Source organism: Anastrepha ludens, chromosome 4 (assembly GCF_028408465.1).
Source record: "Anastrepha ludens isolate Willacy chromosome 4, idAnaLude1.1, whole genome shotgun sequence".
Classification (NCBI taxonomy): Eukaryota; Metazoa; Arthropoda; class Insecta; order Diptera; family Tephritidae; genus Anastrepha; species Anastrepha ludens.
Window position 1 is genome coordinate 94,038,730 of NC_071500.1, and position 22,307 is coordinate 94,061,036.

The window sequence follows — 22,307 nt, forward strand, 5'->3', positions numbered from 1 at the left end:
AAATGACCAAAAAAGTCAAATTTAATAAAAAAAAAAATCATCAAAGAAAAAAGACAAATTAATAAAAAATTTCACCAAAAAAAGGCAAATTAATAAAAAAATCTCCAGAAAGAAGGCAAATTAATAAAAAAAATGAAAGAAAAAAGGCAAATTAATGAAAAATAAAAAAATCATCAGAAAAAAGGAAAATTAATAAAAAAATCAAAGAAAAAAGGCGTATTAATAAAAAAAATCGTCAGAAAAAAGGTAAATTAATAAAAAAAAATCAAAGAAAAAAGGCAAATTAATAAAAAAAGTCACCAGAAAAAAGACGAATTAATAAAAAAAAATCACAAAAACAAAATTAAATTAATAAAAAAAATCTAAGAAAAAAGGCAAATTAATGAAAAAAAAAAAATCACCAAAAAAGACAAATTAATAAAAAAAATCACCAAAAACGGCAATTTAATAAAAAAAATCACAAAAACAAGGCAAATTAATAAAAAAAACATCACTAAAAATAGGCAAACTAATAAAAAAAATTACCAAAAAAGGAAATTTAATAAAAAAAAATTTCTGGTGAGGCAAAGTAATAACAAAAAATCAAAGAAAAAAGGCAAATTAATAAAAAAAGGTCAACTAATAAAAAGAAATAATAATAATAACAAAAAAATAATAATAATAATAAAAAATTAATAATTGCAAAAAAGCAAGCAAGCGCCAGAAATGCAGAGGAACCAATAATAGATTTCTCATTTTGAAAAAAAAAAAAAAAAAAAAAAATATATATATATATGTATATATTATATATAGTATATGCTAAATTAGAAACTACCTCTTTTCCATCGAATCTTAAGAAAAATAGAGTATTATAAATTACAAAAAAAAAAAAAACGCCTTCATGCTTATATATTCAAAAATGAAAAACCTTGCACCTTTTTAAGCTGACGACCAGTGATGGAAAAATGTTCAACTATTAAAGTAATTCAAAACTGCTATTTTACCACATTCGAGTCGAAATGAGAGCGGATTTGCGCGTTCCCACGAGTCGGTTCTACGTAACCGGAACCAGTACGACCCATATATTTATATATATATATATATATATATTTATATATATATATATATTTATATTATTATATTATATATATTTATATATATATATATATATTTATATATATATATATATATTTATATATATTATATGGGGAATGTTTATGCTGCTAGAACAACAACAGCGGATTTGCGAAGAAATGGCGGTCGGTCGCACAATCCTGTCTGCCGTTCGTTCTACAGGGACCACAACCAGTCATATAAAGTTGTTCTTGTAACAGTTTATAACATTCGCCATATATTTTTGGCGCATAACGCTGGCGTGTCAATGCTCAGCCGAATAATTCCTGCAACATTTCGTCGAACCCACGACAGTCGGTGCAACGTTACCGGAACGACCGCGATTTATATCCGCCCAAGGACTTTTCCCTCCCGCGGCAGCATTTCTCAAAAAATGTATTGTATATGCATTTGTTGTTGTAACAGCATACAAAATTTCCCATAAATGTTTGGGAAGCAGCAGCAGTATTCCTTAGAAAATGTATGTGTATTTGTTGTTGTAACAACACAAGAAATTCTGCATAAATGTTTTTGAAATGCGGACAGTTCAACGCTTTATCGGATATAAATTCTGGAGTTGTTCCGGTAACATAGAGCAACCTATCATGGGAATGAAAAATTTATAGGTAATATATTTTTTTGCTGTTACAATAACAACCAACCACTGTACCATTCCTACAACAGGTGGCCTTATTTCACCGAAACGACTGGAATTTATATCCCTTTAAGGTCTGTTACCGTAGCAACAACATCTTAGAAAATAATGAGTGATCAGAGGGACAACTACTACCCCCCGTTACCTCCCCCACCCATAACTCGTTAGCCTTTCTTCCTTAATTGCCTCGAATCGTACAAACAATGCATACACATTCGCTGAGTGTGTTTTCGTGTGTGTGTGTGTGTGTGTCGTCATCGTGCTAAATTAATTTAAATATAATATTTACTTAATTATCTCACATACAATACGTACATATACACTATTACATACTATGCATATTTCACATTGTTTATATTTATAAATACATCAATATATATATATTTATATATATATAAATGTTTATATATAAGTCAACATGCACTGTTGTGGTAGATCCTCGCAGTTAGGTTGAGGAATGGAAAGAGAGAGTGAGAAGTGAAGTGCAAGAGCCTTTGACTAACCTCTCTCTTAACCTCAATTTCATCTACCTATACAATTTGCATACATACTTTGATACAATTTCAATTTTTTTATTCGTTTTTGTGTGTTTTTTTTTCTTTTCTTATATTCTTGTTATTATTCATTCAATTATACATATATGTATATATACACATATGTATGCAATATATAATATTTTAAACTACAAACTAGGCATTATTATTTATATTTATATATGTATTTTTAAATCAAAAGGGGCAGCGGGTGCGTGTTTGCAAAATGTCACCGGAGGCAGGCAGTGCAGTGCATGAGGTGAGGTGTTGCGTTACCCTGTGTCTAACAGTCGATTCGAACTGCTGGAATTGACGAAAAACAAAAAAACAAAAAAAAAACAATCCTTTGCGCTTATGAGTGTTTCAATTCTGAAAATGAAATTTCTTCTTAAGCACACCGTGCTTTTACGCTTACACATTACCAGAATTTCGTCCATACACAATTTCATGCTTCCTCTCCTTAGATTGGCTTTTTACAATTAAATTAATTAATAAACTTAATACCCGCACTCATTCAAAAGGCGGAAAACTAAACTTAAAATTAATAATAAAAAAATACATACATATACAATAGAAAAATAGTATGAGATGGAGGGAAGATGAGAGTATATGTGTGTGTGTGTTATGAAAAGGAGCAAGGATTACTTGAGTACACCACTAAAAATGCTAGGAAGGCAACCATAATGGCTTTAAATGCGTTCAATTATCAGGGAAGCAAGGAACTAAAGGTACGTGAATGGTGAAATGCGAAAAGAGGCGAATGGTTGGAAGAGGTTGGACTGCAATGAGGTAGGAAAAAAATGTATAGGCAAGCTCCAACAATATCTGAGTTATCACATCAATAATAAATGTATGTTTCTAGCTTAAAACTGTCAAATTTTAACTGTGCAGAAATTGAGGTTAAGTTGAATTAATGTCATTTTTGCAAAAATGTCAGCTAAAATTAAGTGTGCATAAGAAATTTATTTTACATAAAATTAACAGAAGGTTAACAGGTGACACTTTCGATTTAAAACTGTCAAATTTTAATTGTGCAGAAATTGAGGTTAAGTTGAATTAATGTCGTTTTTGCAAAAATGTCAGCTAAAATTAAATGTGCATAAGAAATTTATTTTACATAAAATTAACGGAAGGTTAACAGGTGACACTTTCGATTTAAAATAAGTTAAATGAAAGTTGAGCTTTTTAACCCTCCGTTGGTCAACTTTTTTAAAACCTTCCGTTGGGTACCCGGGTGTGGCCTATTTCGTTCTGTGCGAGGATCCTTTTTAAAAGGAATTGTTAGCAAATTAAATTTTAGAAAGCTACCTGGTAGCTCAAGTCGTTAGCTATAAGGGAAATATGCTAAATTCACGTCCAAAGTCGAGAAAGGCTGGCCAAACCCGGGTGCCCAACGGAGGGTTAAAGTAAAAAATTCGAAATTGAAGTTAAAAAAGTTAAATTGAATTTTGAAAATAAATAATAAATAAAAAATTAATTAAAGTAAAAAATTCGAAATTGAAGTTAAGAAAATTGAATTTAATTTTGAAATTAATTTTCGAGCAAATAAAATTATTTCCGTAAGCAATTTAAAATTTCATTCAATCAAATTAATTTAAATTTGAATTACGCACTCAAAAATGTATTTATTTCTTACAGGCCACATCATTTTTCAAAAATTTATATAGCTTTTTTTTAGTAGCCTGCATATGCAAATATTCGCAAATCTACGCGCCAAACCGCAAATTATTTTCGTAAGCAATTTAAAATTCAATTCAAATTTAATTTGAATTACGCAATTGAAATTTCTTTTTTCTTTCTCTTTTTCTAAATTTATATAGTTTTGTTTGTAGCAGCGAAAAAAAATCGAAAATTAATTTTTAAATAAACCTGCATAAGCAAATATTTGCAAATCTGCGCGCCAAACCGCAAACACACATTCATACAATTTACAAAATTTATTTTCTCTCCTTAATAAATATTTACTGGAAAATTGAATTGTGATGCTCTTAAATTATTTTCGAAATGATAAAGCGAAACTGAAATTTTAGAAAGTAACTTTTTAGCTCCCTTCAATTTCGATATAAAAACTGTAATATATTTTTAGCGCTTTTCAGGCAGTTTTTGAGTGATGAAATTTGAATGTAAAGTCCGACCGAAACAAATTAGTTTTTAAATGCCATCGCTTTTTTGCAGTTCGCGATTTAGAAATAACCCACCTCCAGCATTACATTTAGGTGCACTTCTTATCGTTATTGTGGTCACCACTCTACCAGCATAGTCTACAATTTTCATTTATATATTTTCACCTGCGCACCGCACTGACTGCCCAAAAACATTTGCACTAGTACACGCGTCGCATCCTCATGCACTATTACAGCATTACGCCCATGGTGCTGTGCAACGAATATCGCCTACGGATCATAAACAAACCAAAGCTTCACTCAAATACAACAACGAAAAAATTTCACTACCGCCATTATTTGAAAAAGCAAGAAGGAAGAAAAGCGTGGCCATGATTAAGCAGCGGCAAGGCAAATCAACTTATTGAAAATAATTGTAGAATCCATTCGTGCCTTGACCCAGTTCACGTATGGCCGCAAAGAGGTCCTTTTCCACTTCAATGCTACCACCACCACCAGTGCCAGCGCCTCCAACACTACCGGCATTACCACCAGCGCCACCGCTAGTTGGTGTTGATGACACTCCGCTAGTCGGCGGCTCGGCATGGTGCGGTGGATGATGATGATGGAAATTGTTATGGTGTTGTTGTTGTTGCTGTACTGCATGATGCTGTTGTTGCTGATGGTGCTGCTGTTGCTGATGATGCTGCTGTTGTTGTTGTTGTTGCTGCTGCTGCTGGTGATGTTGACCTTGGCTAAGCACTGCTGCATATGTGGTACTGTTGCGATTATCGGCATTGTTGTTGTGATAATGCACCTGATGATTATTAACAAGCGGTGCATCGCCAGCGCCACTATTGCTGCCACTAATATTGCCACTGGCACCAACACCTCCGCCTCCAGCACCACCACCACCGCCACCACCCAACTGATGGTCGCGCATAAATAAGTCCAATTCATATTTCTTCGCTGTCGCTGCGGACGAGCCATAAATGTCATAATTGTTGAACATCTTTTGAAATGAGCTACTATTGCTGCCGCCACTCGTTTGCTGTTGCTGTTGTTGCTGCTGCTGTGGTGGAGGCTGCTGTTGCTGTTGCTCTAATCCAGTGGTCGTTGTAATTGTGTTATTCGGCACCGAACTGGGCGCTGAACTGGTTGTTGAATTCGTTTGGAACAGCGCTTCGATCAGATTACTTGCACTCGTGTTCAGACCGGCTAGAATGTCAGTGGTGCCACCGGTAAGTATGTTGTCAGGCGGTGGCAAAAGATGCCCGCCAGCATTGCCGCTGCCGCCGCCGCTTGTCCCGGTATGGCCACCTATGTTATTGTAGCTGTTGTGACTGCTATTGTGGCCGTGGCTGTGGCTTTGGCTGTTGGCGGTAGCGCTACCGCTATTGCCGCTTGCATTGATGCTGTTGCTTAAATTATTGCTCAGACTGCCGTTGCCCATTGCTTGACGCCGATATAAGGGCACACTTGAGCCACCGCTCAGCATACTGTCATCGCCGCCACCCAGCAAATAGTCTTTGCTATTCAACAATGAATCTAAGAGAATTGTAAATGTATTAGTAAAATATGTTTTATAAGAAAAACAATTAAAATGGGAGTGAAAAGAATAGACGGATACAAACAACAGAATAAATAAATATACTTTTCTGTCTTAGGATAATCATTTAAAAATTATTTAACATTTTTTATTATGAAAATGTAACCGAGAGAACTATTTTCATAAATGATTTTACGCTTGAGCGCCTAATTAGTGCATTCGTATTGAGTTTTTAAATTAAACAATAACATAACCTTAATTTTGAATTTCGAAAACTAAGTTTGAATTTTATTTTGCATAAAGTGAACAAAATGCGCAGCAGCTTCTACTTAACCTAATATTTTTTTTTTAATTCACATTCAAATTAAGGGACAAATGCTGCAATTTTTCGGTTCTTTTTCCAAAAATGCTAACAAATTTTGTGTGAGTAGGTAAATTATTTGATATTTCAAAAACACTCAAATTCAATTTTCTTTTTCGCCTAATTATTCAAACTGCGTGTACGCGCCAGTTATATAAAGGGTTTTCGAACGAATAACAGGTGTTATTGGTGAATGGATTGCGCTATCGAGAGATGATTAACGATTTTTTGCAACCGGAATTGGATGGTATTGAACTGGACAACGTTTATTTTCAATAAGTCGGCGCTACGTGCTACACAAGCAACGAAACCGTTGATCTTTTACGGGAAAAGTTTCCGGACTGTGTTAGCTCTCGCAGAGGTGATCACGCGAAAAGTTTCCGGACCGTGTTAGCTCTCGAAGAGGCCCACCGAGATCTTGTGATTTAACACCTTGGGACTTTTTTCTTTGGGGCCACGTGAAAGAGAAGGTCTACGCCAACAGCCCAGAGTCGATTCCAGACCTCAAATCTGGAATTTGTGAGGCTATCGAGGCAGCCACTTCGCAATTCGGTTATGGAAAGTTTCATGAAAAGGATATTGCCCTGTAAGCGTGGTCGTGGTGGTCATTTGCCTGATGTTATTTTCCACTATTAACGGCATACCTTCCTCTTTATAATAAAATAAACATCCGATCATGTATATAAACAGAATATCATTTTTCTTTGAATATCAAAATAACACCTCTTATTAAAAACCCCTTTATAATGATAAAAAAAATTCCCCTATAGCTATTTTCGAGTTTTGAAAATTTGCGTCAAACCTTGAAATATTTTAATTTAAATTTCAAAATTGTAGCCGTTGCTTATAAAATATTTGAAATCTGCCAAAACAAATTTATTTGAAATAGATTCACATCGTTTCTGATTAGCTGTCAACTACTGCAGATATTTCAAAATCTTATTTCGTAAGTTCATAAAATTTTTTAAGCCTCGAAAAGACTGTAGTGAATTTAATTTTGAATTATTCAACTAATTTTTATTAATATTTCAATTTCGAATTCATACTGAATTGATTAAAAAAATATTGCTGACTTTAAGTTTAGAAACTCGTTGGCAACTTACAAATTTAAATAAATTTTAGAAATATTATTTTTTCAACTTTAGCTGCTAAGGCTATTGGCTAAATTTCAGAAGTAAATGTTACGTTTCAAACGAAAAACGCGACTAAACCAAATTTTCCAAATACAAATTTTTGAGTTTATTTACATTATCAAGACTATTCTTTTGAAATGAAAGGCCTGTACTGGCAGTTAACCAGTTTTACAAATTTTCATAAAAAAAAAAAATCGTTAAAACACATTTTTTCGAAAATCATGCTCTTTTAGAAAACAAAAAAAAAAGCAACAATAATTTAGAGTTTTCAAATGGAAGTATTCAACAAAGCTAAAACAACGAATTTGCAGTTTAGGGTTTACAAATAACGGTTTACTCACTTCCTCCCAAGAAACTACCACCAACTGGCGGCTGCTGCTGCTGTGGTGGCTGTTGCCCATGCATGTGCTGTTGTTGTTGTTGCTGCTGATGTTGCATAGGCGCAAACATCGGTCCCTTCTGCATATTGTTCAACAGCGGTTGCTGCAAAGCCGAAACCAAAATATTTCCACCACCCAAATCACCTGCGCTGCCGCCACCGAAGCTTGAAAACAGTTTCATTTGCTGCTGCGGTGGTGGTGGCTCATGATTACCCAATCCACCGGACGCCGATGTGCTGGTGCTGACCAAAGAGGTTGTCGATGTGTTGGGAGCCAGCAGAAAGTCGCCACCATTCATTAGGCTGTTGTTGTTGCCACCTCGACTACCCGTGTTGCTGAAGAGGTTGCGTAATATTGGCTGTGCGTTGTTACCATTCAACAGCGTGTTGAAGGCCAAATCGATTTGCTGATTAAAATTGATGCCATCCAGTTGCGCTGTATCGTCTGTTGGCGGCGGCAGCAAAGAGGGTGGCGGTGGCGGCTGCGGTGGTCCTTGTTGATTACCCAGAGCAGCGGCTGCTAGTGGGTTCATTGGGTATGAGTGATGCATACCACCACCAATCAAGCTGTTGCGCTGCTGCTGCTGTTGTTGTTGCTGCTGCTGCATTGGTGGCTGTGGTCCCACACCGCTGTTGCCGCCCATCAAAGCGGGAAGCATATATTGCTGCATAAGGTCGCGTGGCAGCAACTGATTGACGTTCAGATGTGGCGGCGGCGGCGGGGGCTGCATTTGCGGCCCACGTGCGTTCATCTGTTGGACATGTTGTTGCTGTTGTTGTTGCTGGTTTAACATATTTAACACTTGGCCAAGACCTTCGGTGAATTTGTTAACCGCTTCCTGACCGTGTGTCTCGAGCAACTTTAGGCACCACTTGTATTGCGATTCCTTCGGTTCGAATGCCATGTCGTAGATGCTCATATTGGGTGGCAGTAGCGCCGCATACTCTTGCGGCTGCGGGAAACGTGGCGCTGATGGCGACTGCTGTTTGTTGTTTCCTGGTGCTGGTGGTTGCAACGCTCCGGGTGGTTGGAAGAGATTATTAGCACCACCACTGCCCCCTCCTGCTCCCCCGCCGCCTAAATTCAGTTGAGGCATATGCACATTGTTGAGAAACTGAAAGTCCTTGTTATCCTTACTCAGCGCCGAGATGTTATTCACACCGCCAAAGAAGTTTGTCGCTGACTGCGGCCCTCCGGCCTGAGCATTGCCGCCTTGCCCCCGCTGCATATATGGATCGAGTGGACTTATGGGTCCATTCGGCATGCCGCCGCCCAAATTGCGTTGATTCAACAATTGTAATTGGCTTGGCGGTGGAGGCGGCGCGTTGCCACCAACATACGCCCCAAAAGTGCCGTGTGGTGGAGGCGCCTGCTGTTGTGGGCCACCAGGAGCGGCATGTGGTCCATAGCCCTTTTTCGCCAAATAGCCCATGTCATTCGAGTTGGCGCGTAGCTGTTGTGCATTAGGCGGTGGTGGCTGTAGCGGTACACTTCCACCACGCATGCCCGCACCCGATTGTTGCTGTTGCTGCGTGTTTGGAAGTGGTGGACCCAATTGACGTACTCCTCCACCGGCACCCACACTGTTTGGTGGTGGTTGAGGCGGCATCTGCGATTGCTTGTTAGGTAATGCGCTCCAAGGATTCGATTGTGGCGGCGGCCCCCAAAGGCTTGCGTTGGGGTTCTGTGATTGCGGTGGTCCTTGTGGCTGTGCGCCCGGCGGTGGGTAGTTGCCGCCTGCGCCACCGCCACCTGGTGGACCACCACGTAATTGTTGTTGTGCTTGTTGCCACGGCATATATTGTGCGGCGAATTGAGATGGCGGCGCACCAGCAGTACCAGGTGGAGGTGGTTGTGGCAAATGTACGGCGGATGGTGGCGGCGGTGGCCCCCGCATATTATACTGCTGCCCCAACGGTCCCGGCGGTGGTGGCCCTGGCTGTTGTTGTCCACCCGGTGGATGTGGTCCTAACGTGCGCATATTCATGTGGTTGGGGCCGTGAGTTGGACCAGGGAAGTGATGTCCACCAGCACCACCCTTGCCAGCGCCCATGCTCTGATTCATCATGACTGCCGCTGCGGCGGCTGCATTGTAGGCTGCTGCAGCAGCTGGATGCTGTGCGTACATCTGCATTTGCATTTGTTGTTGGTGGTTGGCAGCGGCGGCCATGGCGGCATGATGCGGCTGCATTTGTGCACCGCCTGGACCGCCACCGCCACCAGCGGCTGCTGCTGCGGCCAACATACCGGCAGCGTGTGGCGGCAACGGACCGCCTGGATGATGTGGTCCCGCTCCGGGATGCGGCCCGCCGTGGTGATTGTTTGCATTAACGCCAGCCGCGCCCATCAAGTACATAGCCGTTTGATCACGCAAATACGCTTCCGGTTGCATTGCGCGCGGTATAAATTCGGGCGCCAGAGGATTCAGCACATAGCCGCGCTTTAGCTCTACACCGTCCAATTGTGAACGCAAGTATGACCACGTAATGCCAAATAATGATTTGTTCTCGTCACATATTTCGATAAAACGCTCCCACACTTTGCGACAACGACCTATCGAACAGAGCGCCACTGGATCGCCAACAACAGCGACCAAACTTTGTGCGCGTGTAATCGCCGTATTTAGCAGCTTGGAGTTGCTCAAGAAACCAAAGTCGGTATCTTCTGCTGGCACGCTACCAAGTGCGCCCATATGACCGCCCATGGCAGGATGCATACCGCCAGGCCCGACAAGAGCGTTCATCATTTGCGGCAAGCATGTGGCGCGTGTGCGTACGGTGGAAAGGAAGACAGCACGAAATTGTTTGCCCTGCACGTTGAGTACACGCTCCACTGATATGCCGCCCATGCGACGCTTACGCAGTTCCGAACGTATCCGAAACACCTGATCGGCGTAGGGCGTCATTATACCGATGCTGGCATCGTTCACTTTACCCCAAGCAATGGGCCATTTACGCCGCAACTCGGATACTCGCTCCACCACCTCATATACTTCTGCGTTGTTATAAAATGCTGTTGAATTCTTATCCTGTACATCTTCACCACGCGTTGTAAAAAACGTAAGCGGATAAAAGCGTTCGTGACGCGGCTGCTTACCGGAAGCAATCAATTTTTGCTCATAAAACAGTTCGGATGTAAATTTAATGATTGCCTCATGAGCGCGATAATTTTCACAAAGCAAAATTTTACATGGAAAATTTGATGGGTAATGATCGTAGAGCCGTTCGAGTAGTGAGATGTGCAGTTTTCGTTCCTTTGCAAAAGCGGAGAACAATTCGGGACTCATTTGCATGTGATCACCGGCTAAAACGATACGTGTGCTGTCGTTGGCAAGAGCCAAAGGCATTATAGCCTCGCATTCCATGGCCTGCGCGGCTTCGTCGAGAAAGATGTGAGTGAAATAACCTTTGGGCAATCCCAGATTGGCCAGCTCCATGGAAATACTTAGTGTTACTACAACGATTCGATGTTTTTTGATGTCTTCGACAGAGGGACGTCGAAAATTTCCCGCGCCATCTGTTATGCAGTACTGCAAACGGGAAGAGGAGAGGTGAAGAAGAGAGTTTATTAAAATGTTTGAAAAAAAGGAATATTTGAGTATTAAAAACTTAACAGCTTTAGAAAATGCGTATAGTTCAAGCACATTAATGTTCGAACGAGGGGTGGCAACTAAGTTTCGGCAGTTTGTAAGCAAAACACAAACAAATTAAGTTAGTACATTCGAAGGGCAGACGGTTCTACGTTACCGGAATGACTCGGGTTTTTCTCGACCAGGGGCTGCCGCCCCAGTAAACTAGCCCTGTCTATATATATATAATTGGCGCGTACACCCTTTTTGGGTGTTTGACCGAGCTCCTCCTCCTATTTGTGGTATGCGTCTTGATGTTGTTCCCCAAATGGAGGGACCTACAGTTTCAAGCCGACTCCGAACGGCAGATATTTTTATGAGGAGCTTTTTTCATGGCAGAAATACACTCGGAGATTTGCCATTGCCTAGCCCTGTCTAGTGCAACGTTTATCACCTGTCTAGTTTATCAAATTAAGTTAGTTTTTAGATTTAGATTTATTGAAGGCTTGCACTTCGACCTCATGGTCTTTTGTGTCCTCTATTCGTCCCAGTACTTCATCCGAACCCTGTTCTCTTATTAAACTTCAGATAGAGCTGGGTTGGGCTGAGCGCATGTGCCTTTCTTCTGGCTGCAAATAGTCGGGATGTCTCACCCATTTTCACGCTAAAGCGCTGCATTTAAGGAAAAGGTGCATTGGAGTCACCTGGGATGGCCACAGAAACGGCAAGAGTCAGTTTACCATATCCTGATCATGTGCAGATGATTGCGCAATGACCTGTGGGATCGCCCGTGAGCATTTAGGGGGAGTTATGAGTTTTTTAAACCTCTTTTGATTGTATGACTTTTATACGCTTGGAATTTTAGTCACACATTTTTTCAACGCTTAAAAAGTTGCTGCCGCGAAAATATGCACAAAATATAAACCAAATAAGCTGTCGAGTTCAAACTTCTACCAGAAGCTCTGATTAATACCTCAGACACACATTTCGTATTTAGATTTACGTCTATAAAAAGTGTAACTCCCCTCGATGTAAGCTAGCGCTCCTAAACATTTTTGAAGTTGTTAGTCCCAGGAGAAGTGTTCTATTGATTCCACTTCTGATTCATCATTAGAACCCTTGCATTTATTTAGCACTACTTCAACTACAATCACCAATAATTGATTTCTAAGTCTGAGGAACCCTAATTTAGTTAATTTTATATTCATTGTAAATCGACCGTAAAATAATTCAAGGTACCGCCACTAAACCAACTCATCTAATATCACTTATTCTTAGTCGGAAATCGTAGGCAACCAAACGCCTCATAGGTTTACTGTTGGATGACTTCGATGACAACACTGACACCTTAAACGCGTGGAATATTCGCGTCATGGGATACGGGATACGGCACACTAGACAGGGCTAGTATACCGGGGCGGCAGCCCTTGGTCGGGAAAAACCTGAGTCATTCCGGTAACGTAGAGCGGCTGCCATGGAAATGGCGCGTCATCTTTAGCTTTGTTTGTTTCCCTTTCGGGGTATATTAAATTACTTTAAGCTGAAGCGAATGTCTTTGCCACACTTTTCCCTCTCCCTTTTCCGTAATAATTTACATACTTCTAACTATGAGAACTTCTTTAAAGCTTTCACTCCGCACTCACCTTTTGCACTACGCTGTTTACAGTGGCTACCCAACGTTTGTGGTAGTATACACGCAACGGTGTTGCTTCTTCTAAGCCTTGCTCGATCCACGGATGAAGATACTCTTTGATGTACAAATCGGCCGCCGAATTCGAGTGCGTACAAATTAAAATCTTAGCTTCGGGCTGCGTCAATAGCTGCTTGATCGCTTGCGCCAGCGTGTAAGTTTTGCCCGTGCCGAAGGGACCTATCAGCAGGATGGGCGGTAGCTTGATTCCCAGTGATGTAGTGATCGCATTCACTGCCTCGCGCTGTTTCGCATTTAATTTCGGTTCACATGCATCGGACCACTGCTTTTTCGGTGTCCACGGTATGTTCGGTTCGATTTCGGTGGCAGGAAATATGATCTTGAAATCGGTTATCTTATCCACGGCATTGTGCCATTCGCAGTAGGGCAATCGATTCAACTGAAATTGTATGTCCACTTCAATTTCTGTTTCTGCCTTTAAGCTCATGCCCTCCACACATTTGGCAGACAATTTTAGATAAATCACGTTTTTGCCTTTGTCCTCGATAGTTGCTTCGTAAATATTGCGTTTTCTGTCCTTCAGTGTGTGCATCTCCTCGGGTGCACTTATATAAACACTGGAGCAATTCGAAAGTATTAAACGTCCGGCGGACGTATCTTCCGAAATGTCTTTCCCAAGCCGCATAAGGGCAAATAGTTCACCCGTCAGCGAGAATTTGGCTGTGGTGGTGGCCATACCCGCTGGTGTCAGTATATAAGTGGATGTCACAGTCAGTTTGGTGCGCACATTGTAGCGTGCGATTTGCTCGTAACGTGCAATCTCCTCCACATACAGCAGTTCGTGTATGCGCGAACGGTAATTATGCTGCGTGAGACGCTTCTCGACAATGGTCGATTGCGTCAGCGTGAAAGTTTGCGCACGTGGGCAAGGATAGCGTTCCAGCATTTCTTTTTCATGCTTCAGATCATTGAGATAGGCTTCAGTCTTCAGGTGTGTGCCAATTGTGGTTTCGAATTTTACTAAATTCGTATTGGATACATCCCAACGCGTTACCGAACTATTGATGATGTCGCGCTTTATCTCCTCGATTCTTTCGGCGTCGCCGACGGGCACAACATCGACACAAAGTTGTTGCACAAGTAATGGTTCGTTGCCCAGATCGAAACATACCGTTTGCCGGAAAGTGCCATAGATATCTGTATGGAATTCTATAGTCACTCTATGCTCCAGCATTGTCGTTTGTGCATCTGTTGCTACGCCGATATGCCCGGACAGCGTTGTATCGGTAAACTCTATAGCCAACTTCGTCACATCTTTTTCGCCTGATGACACTTTATGAGTTGCAGACACCCATTCTTGGTTGGATTTCAGATCGAAAATCGGCGCGTGGCCGTCCACTTTAATGCCAGTGATGGCGAAATGGTTGCGATGCGCATCCTGCAGCAATGCAACGGCACGCAACACACGTGCTGATTTCAACACGAAAATCCACTCACGCTTGGAGCTCTTCGAACTGATGCTCGTTACTAGCTCTTGTTCGCAACGCACCTCTACACCGTCAACCTTCTCGCACATAATGCGCTCTGGCGCTGTAGCTTGTATCCAGCGATCTAATATTTGTTCTGTGTATGATTTGCCATAGAGCTCCTTTTCGCTGGCCTTTTGCAGACGCATTCGTCGATACTCGAAGCGCTCCTTCCACTCATTCAACTCATCCTGCCCGTGCGCTTCAACGCATTGATTGCCGTAATGGCACGTTTGTGATTCTTGGTACGCTTCGCACAAACTGTATGAATCCAGCGTGAAGCCACGGGGTGGTGGCCGCCATTTCCAGTCGCGTCCTACCAAAGCGATTCAAGCAAAGTTAAGTTAAAATAAGCGTACGAATTAATTGGAAAAAGCATGCGATCTTACCTTCGTACGACATGATGACATTTTGATGGCGTTCTGTCTGGCAATGTTGCCGCAACTCGTTACGTGTCTCAAAACTAATAGCACAGTAAGAACAGTAGGTAGCATTGTCATTATCTTCAGCAGCTGTACCAGCAGTGGGCATGCCGTGCTTGCCGCCTGTTACTTTTATCGCAGCCAATAGATCGGTTGTTTTTTGCAGTATTGTTGTGGAATTGCCACTTCCACTACCACTGCCACTACTGCTACTACTGCTTATACTACTGCTGCCACCACCGCTACCTATGGAGCCATTATGTTGACCAGGACCTACGATATTAGTTGAGTTATTACCACCATTACCGCGACCATCTCCCCCACCGCGATCGCCACCACCTTCGCGCGTTTTCTTCAGTCCTTTGTTACTTAGCAATTTACTGTATTTGTCCAACGGCAGATTATTGGTAGCCCAATGATCGAGTTTCGTGTCCAATATGGACATTTCGTCTTCAAGCCGAGACTGTGAGATCTTCTGAGTGGACTTGTGCCCATTTATCATTTGAATAATGGATTTGTAGCGTTCGAGTGTTTTGGAAATGTCTAAAAAACTTTGCTGACCACTCAATTCGCCGATCCACTCGCGCAGCAGTTGCTCAGCTTCCTATAAACCAAAATAAAGAAAAGGTGACAATTTAAAATTTTTAAATTCTTGAGACACAAAGCGTAACTTACATTATATTTTTTCAGCTTGCAGAGCGCATGTACGAGCCAACGGCGCGCACGTGATACACTTGCCAAACAATCCGCCGACTGATCGGCGAGCAATGCCAACACCTTGCGCGCATCTGCAAGGCACTGCTCGTATCGACTCAGCTCCAGCATGCATTCGCACCGTCCCAAAAGGCAGGCGATTTGACGATCTTTTTGTGAACGCGCCAATGCTGTGCTATTGCTATTGACGGAGCTGTTATTACTGTTGGCGGTGGCAATTGTGATGGCGGTGGCAGCTGCCGAAATTTGAGCTAATATTTGGTCGTAGAGCGAAACGGCACGCGACCAGTTGCGCCGCCGCACCATATCGTGTGCTTGCATTTCTTTTTCGGTCATTTTTCTCTTTAGTATTTATCGTTTCTTTTTTATAGCAATTATTATGGTTTTTATGCTGTTATTGGTAGTGTGTTTTTGTTATTGTGCACTGACGTGTATTCAGAGATATATATGGATGTAATTGATGTGTTGATTATAATACAAATCTATTTTACAATATTGTTAAATTTATTGTTGTCGGATTAATAATTAAGTTCTGATGCTGCATCCATTTCCTACTTAATTACGACATCTTGAAATGCTTTTCTTTACACTGCAAATATAAGAAATGTGGAATCGGACAAATTATTAAAAGTTACAGTTATGCAAATAAAAATTTGAATAACATTGAAACATGTTCGCATTGATTTACTAATATAATTAAAGTATCTATGTGGTCGTCGTTTGTTCTTTTTTATGCAACATTTTTACTCTTAGCCACAGAACACGACAAGGCACATTTGTGGTCATAAAAGACGTATTTTGGTGCTTAGACAGCAACAACTTAGCGCAGACCGGCGCACTAATGCCCGCGTCCATATATATCGAAGCGGTGAGTAAAGGCCGGGAATTTAATGGTGAAATACGCACTAATTTGTGCCCACTCAGCTGGCGCCTGCATTGTGGTTTAACCTTCCTCAGCTATATCCAAAGGAGATATAACCCAAACACACACTTCTATTGGAATTATTACGGAACATTTTTAAAAGGCAAATATTTTTAAGTTTTAGTTTTCTATTAGACCTCTTCAAATTTCTGTTTGTGGAGCCCATCATTCACTTGACCGCGTTTCCACTTTTAATAACTGGTAGCAATTGCCAAACAACGCACGTATGTGCTCTGTTTTTCTGCTCACTTATTCAATCTATAGAAGCCTAATGTGTACTTCAATATTATTTTATTTTAATATATATTTATTGGACTCTTTGTAGAACCACAGTATGCACCACTTCTTTCGCCACACTTGACTCTTACATATTTTTCAATTGTGGTCACCATTTCTACGTTTTTTTCACAGCTCATAATTTCTGCTCTACCATCTTTCATTATTTTGCTTTGTTTGGGCATTCGTAGTGGTAATTGTTTTTTTTTTAGTTCTCAACATTTTTCGTATTCTTTCTTTATACATTTGTTGATTTGCCTTTTTTGTTTTTCTTTTGAACTAGACGATTTCTCCATGTAGTCTAATTCTCGTTCTTGTCTTTTACTTGCTCTCGCCGCATACGGCTCTCATCTGCTTACGGTAATATTTCGTAGCTCTTTTTTCGTCTCAACTCTTTCTGCTCGTTCACTTCCCCAAGGCGACCTTATTTTCACTATTTCAACTAAATAACACAATTTTTTTACAACTTTCTTGATTTCTTGTTTTCGTCGTATTTCTAATTGGTTTCATGATACATTTTTAGTGGTTTTATATTTTTTTAAGCTAAAAAAATTCAGAATATATCATACCGTCCTCTATGGTTGAACAAATTCGTAGAAATCGTTCGGTGTCGTGTGCGAAATTGAATGTTGCCATATGGTATAAATGAATTCATAGTTTTTACGGGAAACTTTAGTGGGGAAAACCTAGCGTTGGAGAAATATATTTAGATTTTTTTCTTTCCCACATTGAGATATCGAAGGTAAAAGATCAATTTTACGCATTTTAAAAACATCGATATATTAAAAAATACTTGAAAGTTTAGAAGTTTAAACGTACACCGATGGAGAGGTAATTATAAGAATTTTGAAGTAAAAACTTTCTAAAGCTTTGAGAAAATTCAGTTTTATGGCAAAATACGATATCACACAAACCGTATTTTTTTAATTTGCCCCTTAATTCGAAAGATCAAATGTGTACTTTGCTTTCGGCTGCACTAACTTTACTACACTATACACAGCGTTGCCACAACAGTCACTTCTACGTTACCGGAACGACCCAGATTAATTTTTCAAAATTAACTGTACTAATAATATGTGAAAATGAAACATATACGACTGCATATATTACTTTATTAGTATGGGCAATAAAAGCAAAGCACAATCGGAGTTTCACTCTACGAAACCGGATTCATATCCGGCCAAGGACTGTCACTTCAGCAGCATTCCCCGTACATGTATGGGGAATGTTTATGCTGCTACAACAACCACCTACGCAAAAAGGAGAAATACTGTGGATGGCGAAGATGAAATTGAACAGATAAGTCATTCTTAGATAAACGGTCAAAGTCAAAATATTATATGGTATTTCAAATGAAAGATAATAGAATATACTAACATTACGTTAAAGTTAATCTGAAAAAAAAATAAAATAAAAAAAAAATCGCTCTATCTCACTTTTTTACATTTTTGCATAGAAATTTTAATTTCTCAAAAACTCACAAAAACATCAAAAGTATAGGGTTTTTTAATAGGTGCGCTTCAACTATTTTCCGTTAGGGAGGGCGAACGACGCAATATTTTTAATTTTTCGCTTGTCATTTGTAAACTTCATTAGTATACATTTCATCATGGAACGCTACACACTTGAGCAACGATTGCAAATCGTGCAAATTTTTTATGAAAATAATCGTTCTGTTGCTGCTACTTTAAGAGCATTACGGCCATTTTACGGTCCATTTAACAAGCCGTTCCGTTTTGGGGTTATGTGAAATTGCTGGAATTTCGGCCGATTTATGCAAAAGAGTGGTCGAAAATTGGGTTCAACGATTGGACTTCGTAAAACGTGCACGCGGTGGTCATGCAAAAGAAATCGAATTTCATACTTAAATGTACATGTTCAAACTCGATAATAAAAAAAATTAGTTAAAAAAGTCAAACCGTTTGTGTTTTATTCAAAAAAGTTCAAAAGTTGAAGCGCTCTTACTGAAAAACCAAAAGAAAGTTTTTTTATGATGCACTTCGTTTCGTATACTGTTAAGTAGTTTTCGAGATATTGTATGCGTAAAATTGTCTCTGATCATCGATATCTACTCTATTTTTAATTAACCCAAATAACTGTTAATACAATGGTACAGTAAAAAATTTCATTAAACTTTATTTCAGTACTTTTCTTAGCGAAATAGATTCTTTTTTATTTTAAGCACAGCGGGAAAAGAGCAGCTCAAAGAATTTCATGAATCACGACTATTTTATTGTATATTAGTTTAACAATTTTCTACTGATGGTGAATCACTTCTAGCCCGCTTTGAGTGAATTTTAACTATTGACGCATTAAATAGCAAAAATTAGAAAAAAGCAGATATATATAAAAGAAATTATGGTATTTATATAATTTAGCATGAAAAAACCCAATCCAATTTTTTAGAAAAAAAATAGATTTTGTTGTATCAATCATAACTGATACATGGTTATATAAGTAAAATTTAGCATTGCCATTTGGTATTGCTTATTTCAAGCAGTAAATTTTTAAATTCATTAATATTATTTTTGACGAAAGAAACAAAATAAGCTGCTCTAGTAACACCTCCTTATATGAATTCGCCTTGGGTTAAACTTTGATTTCCAAAAAAAACTAGATTATTACCAAAATATTCAAAGCTACTACATCCTATTTTCCCCAAAGGAAAATTTTAAGAAAGATCAAAATGTAGTTTGCAAATCTTGTAATCCGTTCGATTGGCACTTTTGTAAATATATATTTTGCTTAACATCTGGCATCCCCATGTGACCAAAGAATGTGGCGAGCTAGGAAACGGCAACAAATTGTGCGAAAAGGCAAGTCGTTGCAAACCGGAGAATCATTCTCCTATTTCAGACATTTCGTTTTTCATTCGACTTTTATCTTGTTATGCGTTTTCGGTAGACAAAATGAAATGTGACTTAGAAATTTATTCTGAATCTATGGTTTTCAATTTGCGATTACTTCCATCTGTTACTTTTCTTTTCACGCTTTTTTAATCAGTTATGAAAAACGGTTTTCCGCTGAAAATATTTTCCTATTTGAAATGCGTTTCTGGCACTTTTCATGCACATCAAAATTTTTTCACACTGATATGACCGCTCGGGTTACAATTGGCAATAAATTTTTCACATATTTGTTGTATGCATAACACATTTTCACTAATGCTTTTTTTCGCTTCTTAAAGGGGATTTGTTTGTTTCCCAGCTGCTTACCTTTTCAACTCAAAATAAATTGTTTTTATAACATATTTTTACATTTTTATTGGATGAAACAAATTGAAAATCTCTACTACGAAAAGTGAACGCGCAGCACCTAAAACTCAAGGTGCTGCCGTACCGGTAAAAATGGGTAAGAGCGTAAAGAAGCAGTTTCCCTAAGTTTAAGTTTTGAATAATTTAAAACTGGTAGCAAGAGTCGAGGATAAACAAAAAATTTTACAATTTAGACACCAAATTAATAAAAAAATATTATTTCCTGGTACCTAATTAATGTACCTTGCTTTAAAAGTATCTTACAAGCAGTTTGCAATTAATGCAATTTCGCGTTACTATGAAAAAAACAGTTTTTGTTTAGATTGTGCAAATATTTATATCTACATGCTGACTTCACGGTTTAGAGAATACGAAAGGTATGGCCAACTTCAGACCGTTAAGCGGCGCTCAGCGATTTTGAAGGAATCAGTTGACAGCTGTTTCTTTACAACAAAAGTGGGCAAAGGCTGCAATTGTGTTGACCATATAAAAAATTCACTACAGCCAGTAACAATGTTATATTAGATTAGATTAGATTAGTGGTTTGCACCCTGACCCCATGGTCTTTTGCGTCCTCTACTCATCACAGTACCTCATCCTGACCCAGTTCCCTTATTAATACCAATGGTTCTTCGTTGCGGTTTGAACTGAATGACTGATTATATTCAGTTAACCTCTTTTTACTCATTTTGTTTTATGTCATATAGCGTCTCTGTCTCTCTGTCAAATCCTCTACGACGTAACAACCAAAGTTACTGTCTCAATTTTGGCTGGCCAAACTTTGTAGTTTTTCAATCTTGTGTTATCTTGCATTTTTCCCTTTTTTTGCTTACACTGGCAACCACTGTCGTTAGTGTTCGAAAAGAGTATGGCAGCTGTCAACTCTTTGCCCGAACAGCTGTCAATGTTGATTTACTCTCCATGCCTTCCACTTTTTGTAAATTTTATTGTGTGCTCATTTTCCATAGTAACTGTCAAATTTCGTTAATCAACAAAGGGTAGGAGACATGAAGGAGAAGTTATCGGTATTTTTGTTTTGACGGCAAGTTCACTGATTAGGCACAGAGTTGTTATTTACAGAGTTTTGCTGCCATTGGATAGCGGCTAATTGGAATAAAAGGTATTGAAACAGGTAAAATGTGTTTTCTTGTTAATATTATTTAATAGAAAAAAAGAGAAAATATTTTATGATATTCTTTAATAATAGCCATATACATATGTATGTATATTTTAGCTCATATTCGGTAATTAAAGATAATTTAGGAAAGCATGAATTAAATGAAAAGAAAGTATTAAACGGTATTGCTGTATTTAATAGGTGCGTGTAGCGAATTTGCAGTTTTGAAAATGAAAGAAATTTGTAAAAACTATTAGATATTACTTTGACCGCTTTGCCAGTCACCGGTGACTGACACTACATGACTACTTTTATCTTTTTATTTTGCGCAAAAATGCATCGAAACAAATAAAAATATTTATATGCTTAAATATCAGGCTGGAATTTAGAACAATGTATATTTTGGAATTTCTGGCAAACTATGTTTTTTTTAATGAAACTTGGTGGAGATGTTAGTGAGGTGTTAAGGAACACTCTTTATAACTTCAAATTATTCGGGAAATAATATTTTTTTAATTATTTACATTCAAAATGCCCCCCCGGGAACTTCACTATAATTTGCCACATTACACTCTATATTTCTTAACATTTCACTAAAATTCACCAAATATACACTCACACGCGTGTTTTTACCGATTTTTATGCTAATATTCTAATTATATCTATTAAAATTAAATGCAAATTCATTTGCCTATGCAATCACATTCCAATTTTAAGCGCGAATAAGAAGAAGACTGGAATGCCAACAGTATGGTGTTGCCGGATGCCTGCAAATGAAAACAAAAAATAAGTACTTGAGTTTAGTGTTAATCATGGGGGTCGGGGTTATTGTGCCTCCTTACTACATACACGCATATGACGTTTTAATTTTGGGTTCAATGGTTTTAACCCGGAAAGGAGTTTTACGCAAAAATACTGTGCATTGCGTGCCCGGAGTTGGACTGATGAGGGTAATTTTTTTGAAGCGCGGCCGAAGGCCGCCCACTCGAAAAGAAGTTCTACGCAAAAATACTGTGGATTGCGTAGCCGGAGTTGGACTGATGAGGGTTATT

At 39.1% G+C, this 22,307-nt stretch overlaps 1 protein-coding gene across 5 annotated transcripts; it reads right to left on the reverse strand.

Annotated features, from left to right (window-relative positions):
• Positions 1 to 1,186: 1,186 nt before the first annotated feature.
• Positions 1,187 to 20,204, reverse strand: LOC128860231 (probable helicase with zinc finger domain). 5 transcript variants are annotated; one of them, XM_054097608.1, is made up of 6 exons: positions 20,100 to 20,204; positions 15,648 to 16,275; positions 14,940 to 15,576; positions 13,017 to 14,866; positions 7,767 to 11,334; positions 1,187 to 5,930 (listed from the first exon to the last, which is right to left on the reverse strand). In XM_054097608.1, exons 2-6 carry the CDS (start codon positions 16,020 to 16,022, stop codon positions 4,804 to 4,806), a joined length of 7,557 nt encoding a protein of 2,518 aa, XP_053953583.1. In that variant the 5' UTR covers positions 16,023 to 16,275; positions 20,100 to 20,204; the 3' UTR covers positions 1,187 to 4,803. The 5 variants fall into 5 exon arrangements, with proteins under 5 accessions (XP_053953583.1, XP_053953584.1, XP_053953587.1 ...); XM_054097609.1 differs by lacking the exon at positions 20,100 to 20,204 and adding an exon at positions 17,454 to 17,544; XM_054097612.1 differs by lacking the exon at positions 20,100 to 20,204 and adding an exon at positions 17,244 to 17,412.
• Between the last annotated feature and the right edge of the window lie 2,103 nt (positions 20,205 to 22,307).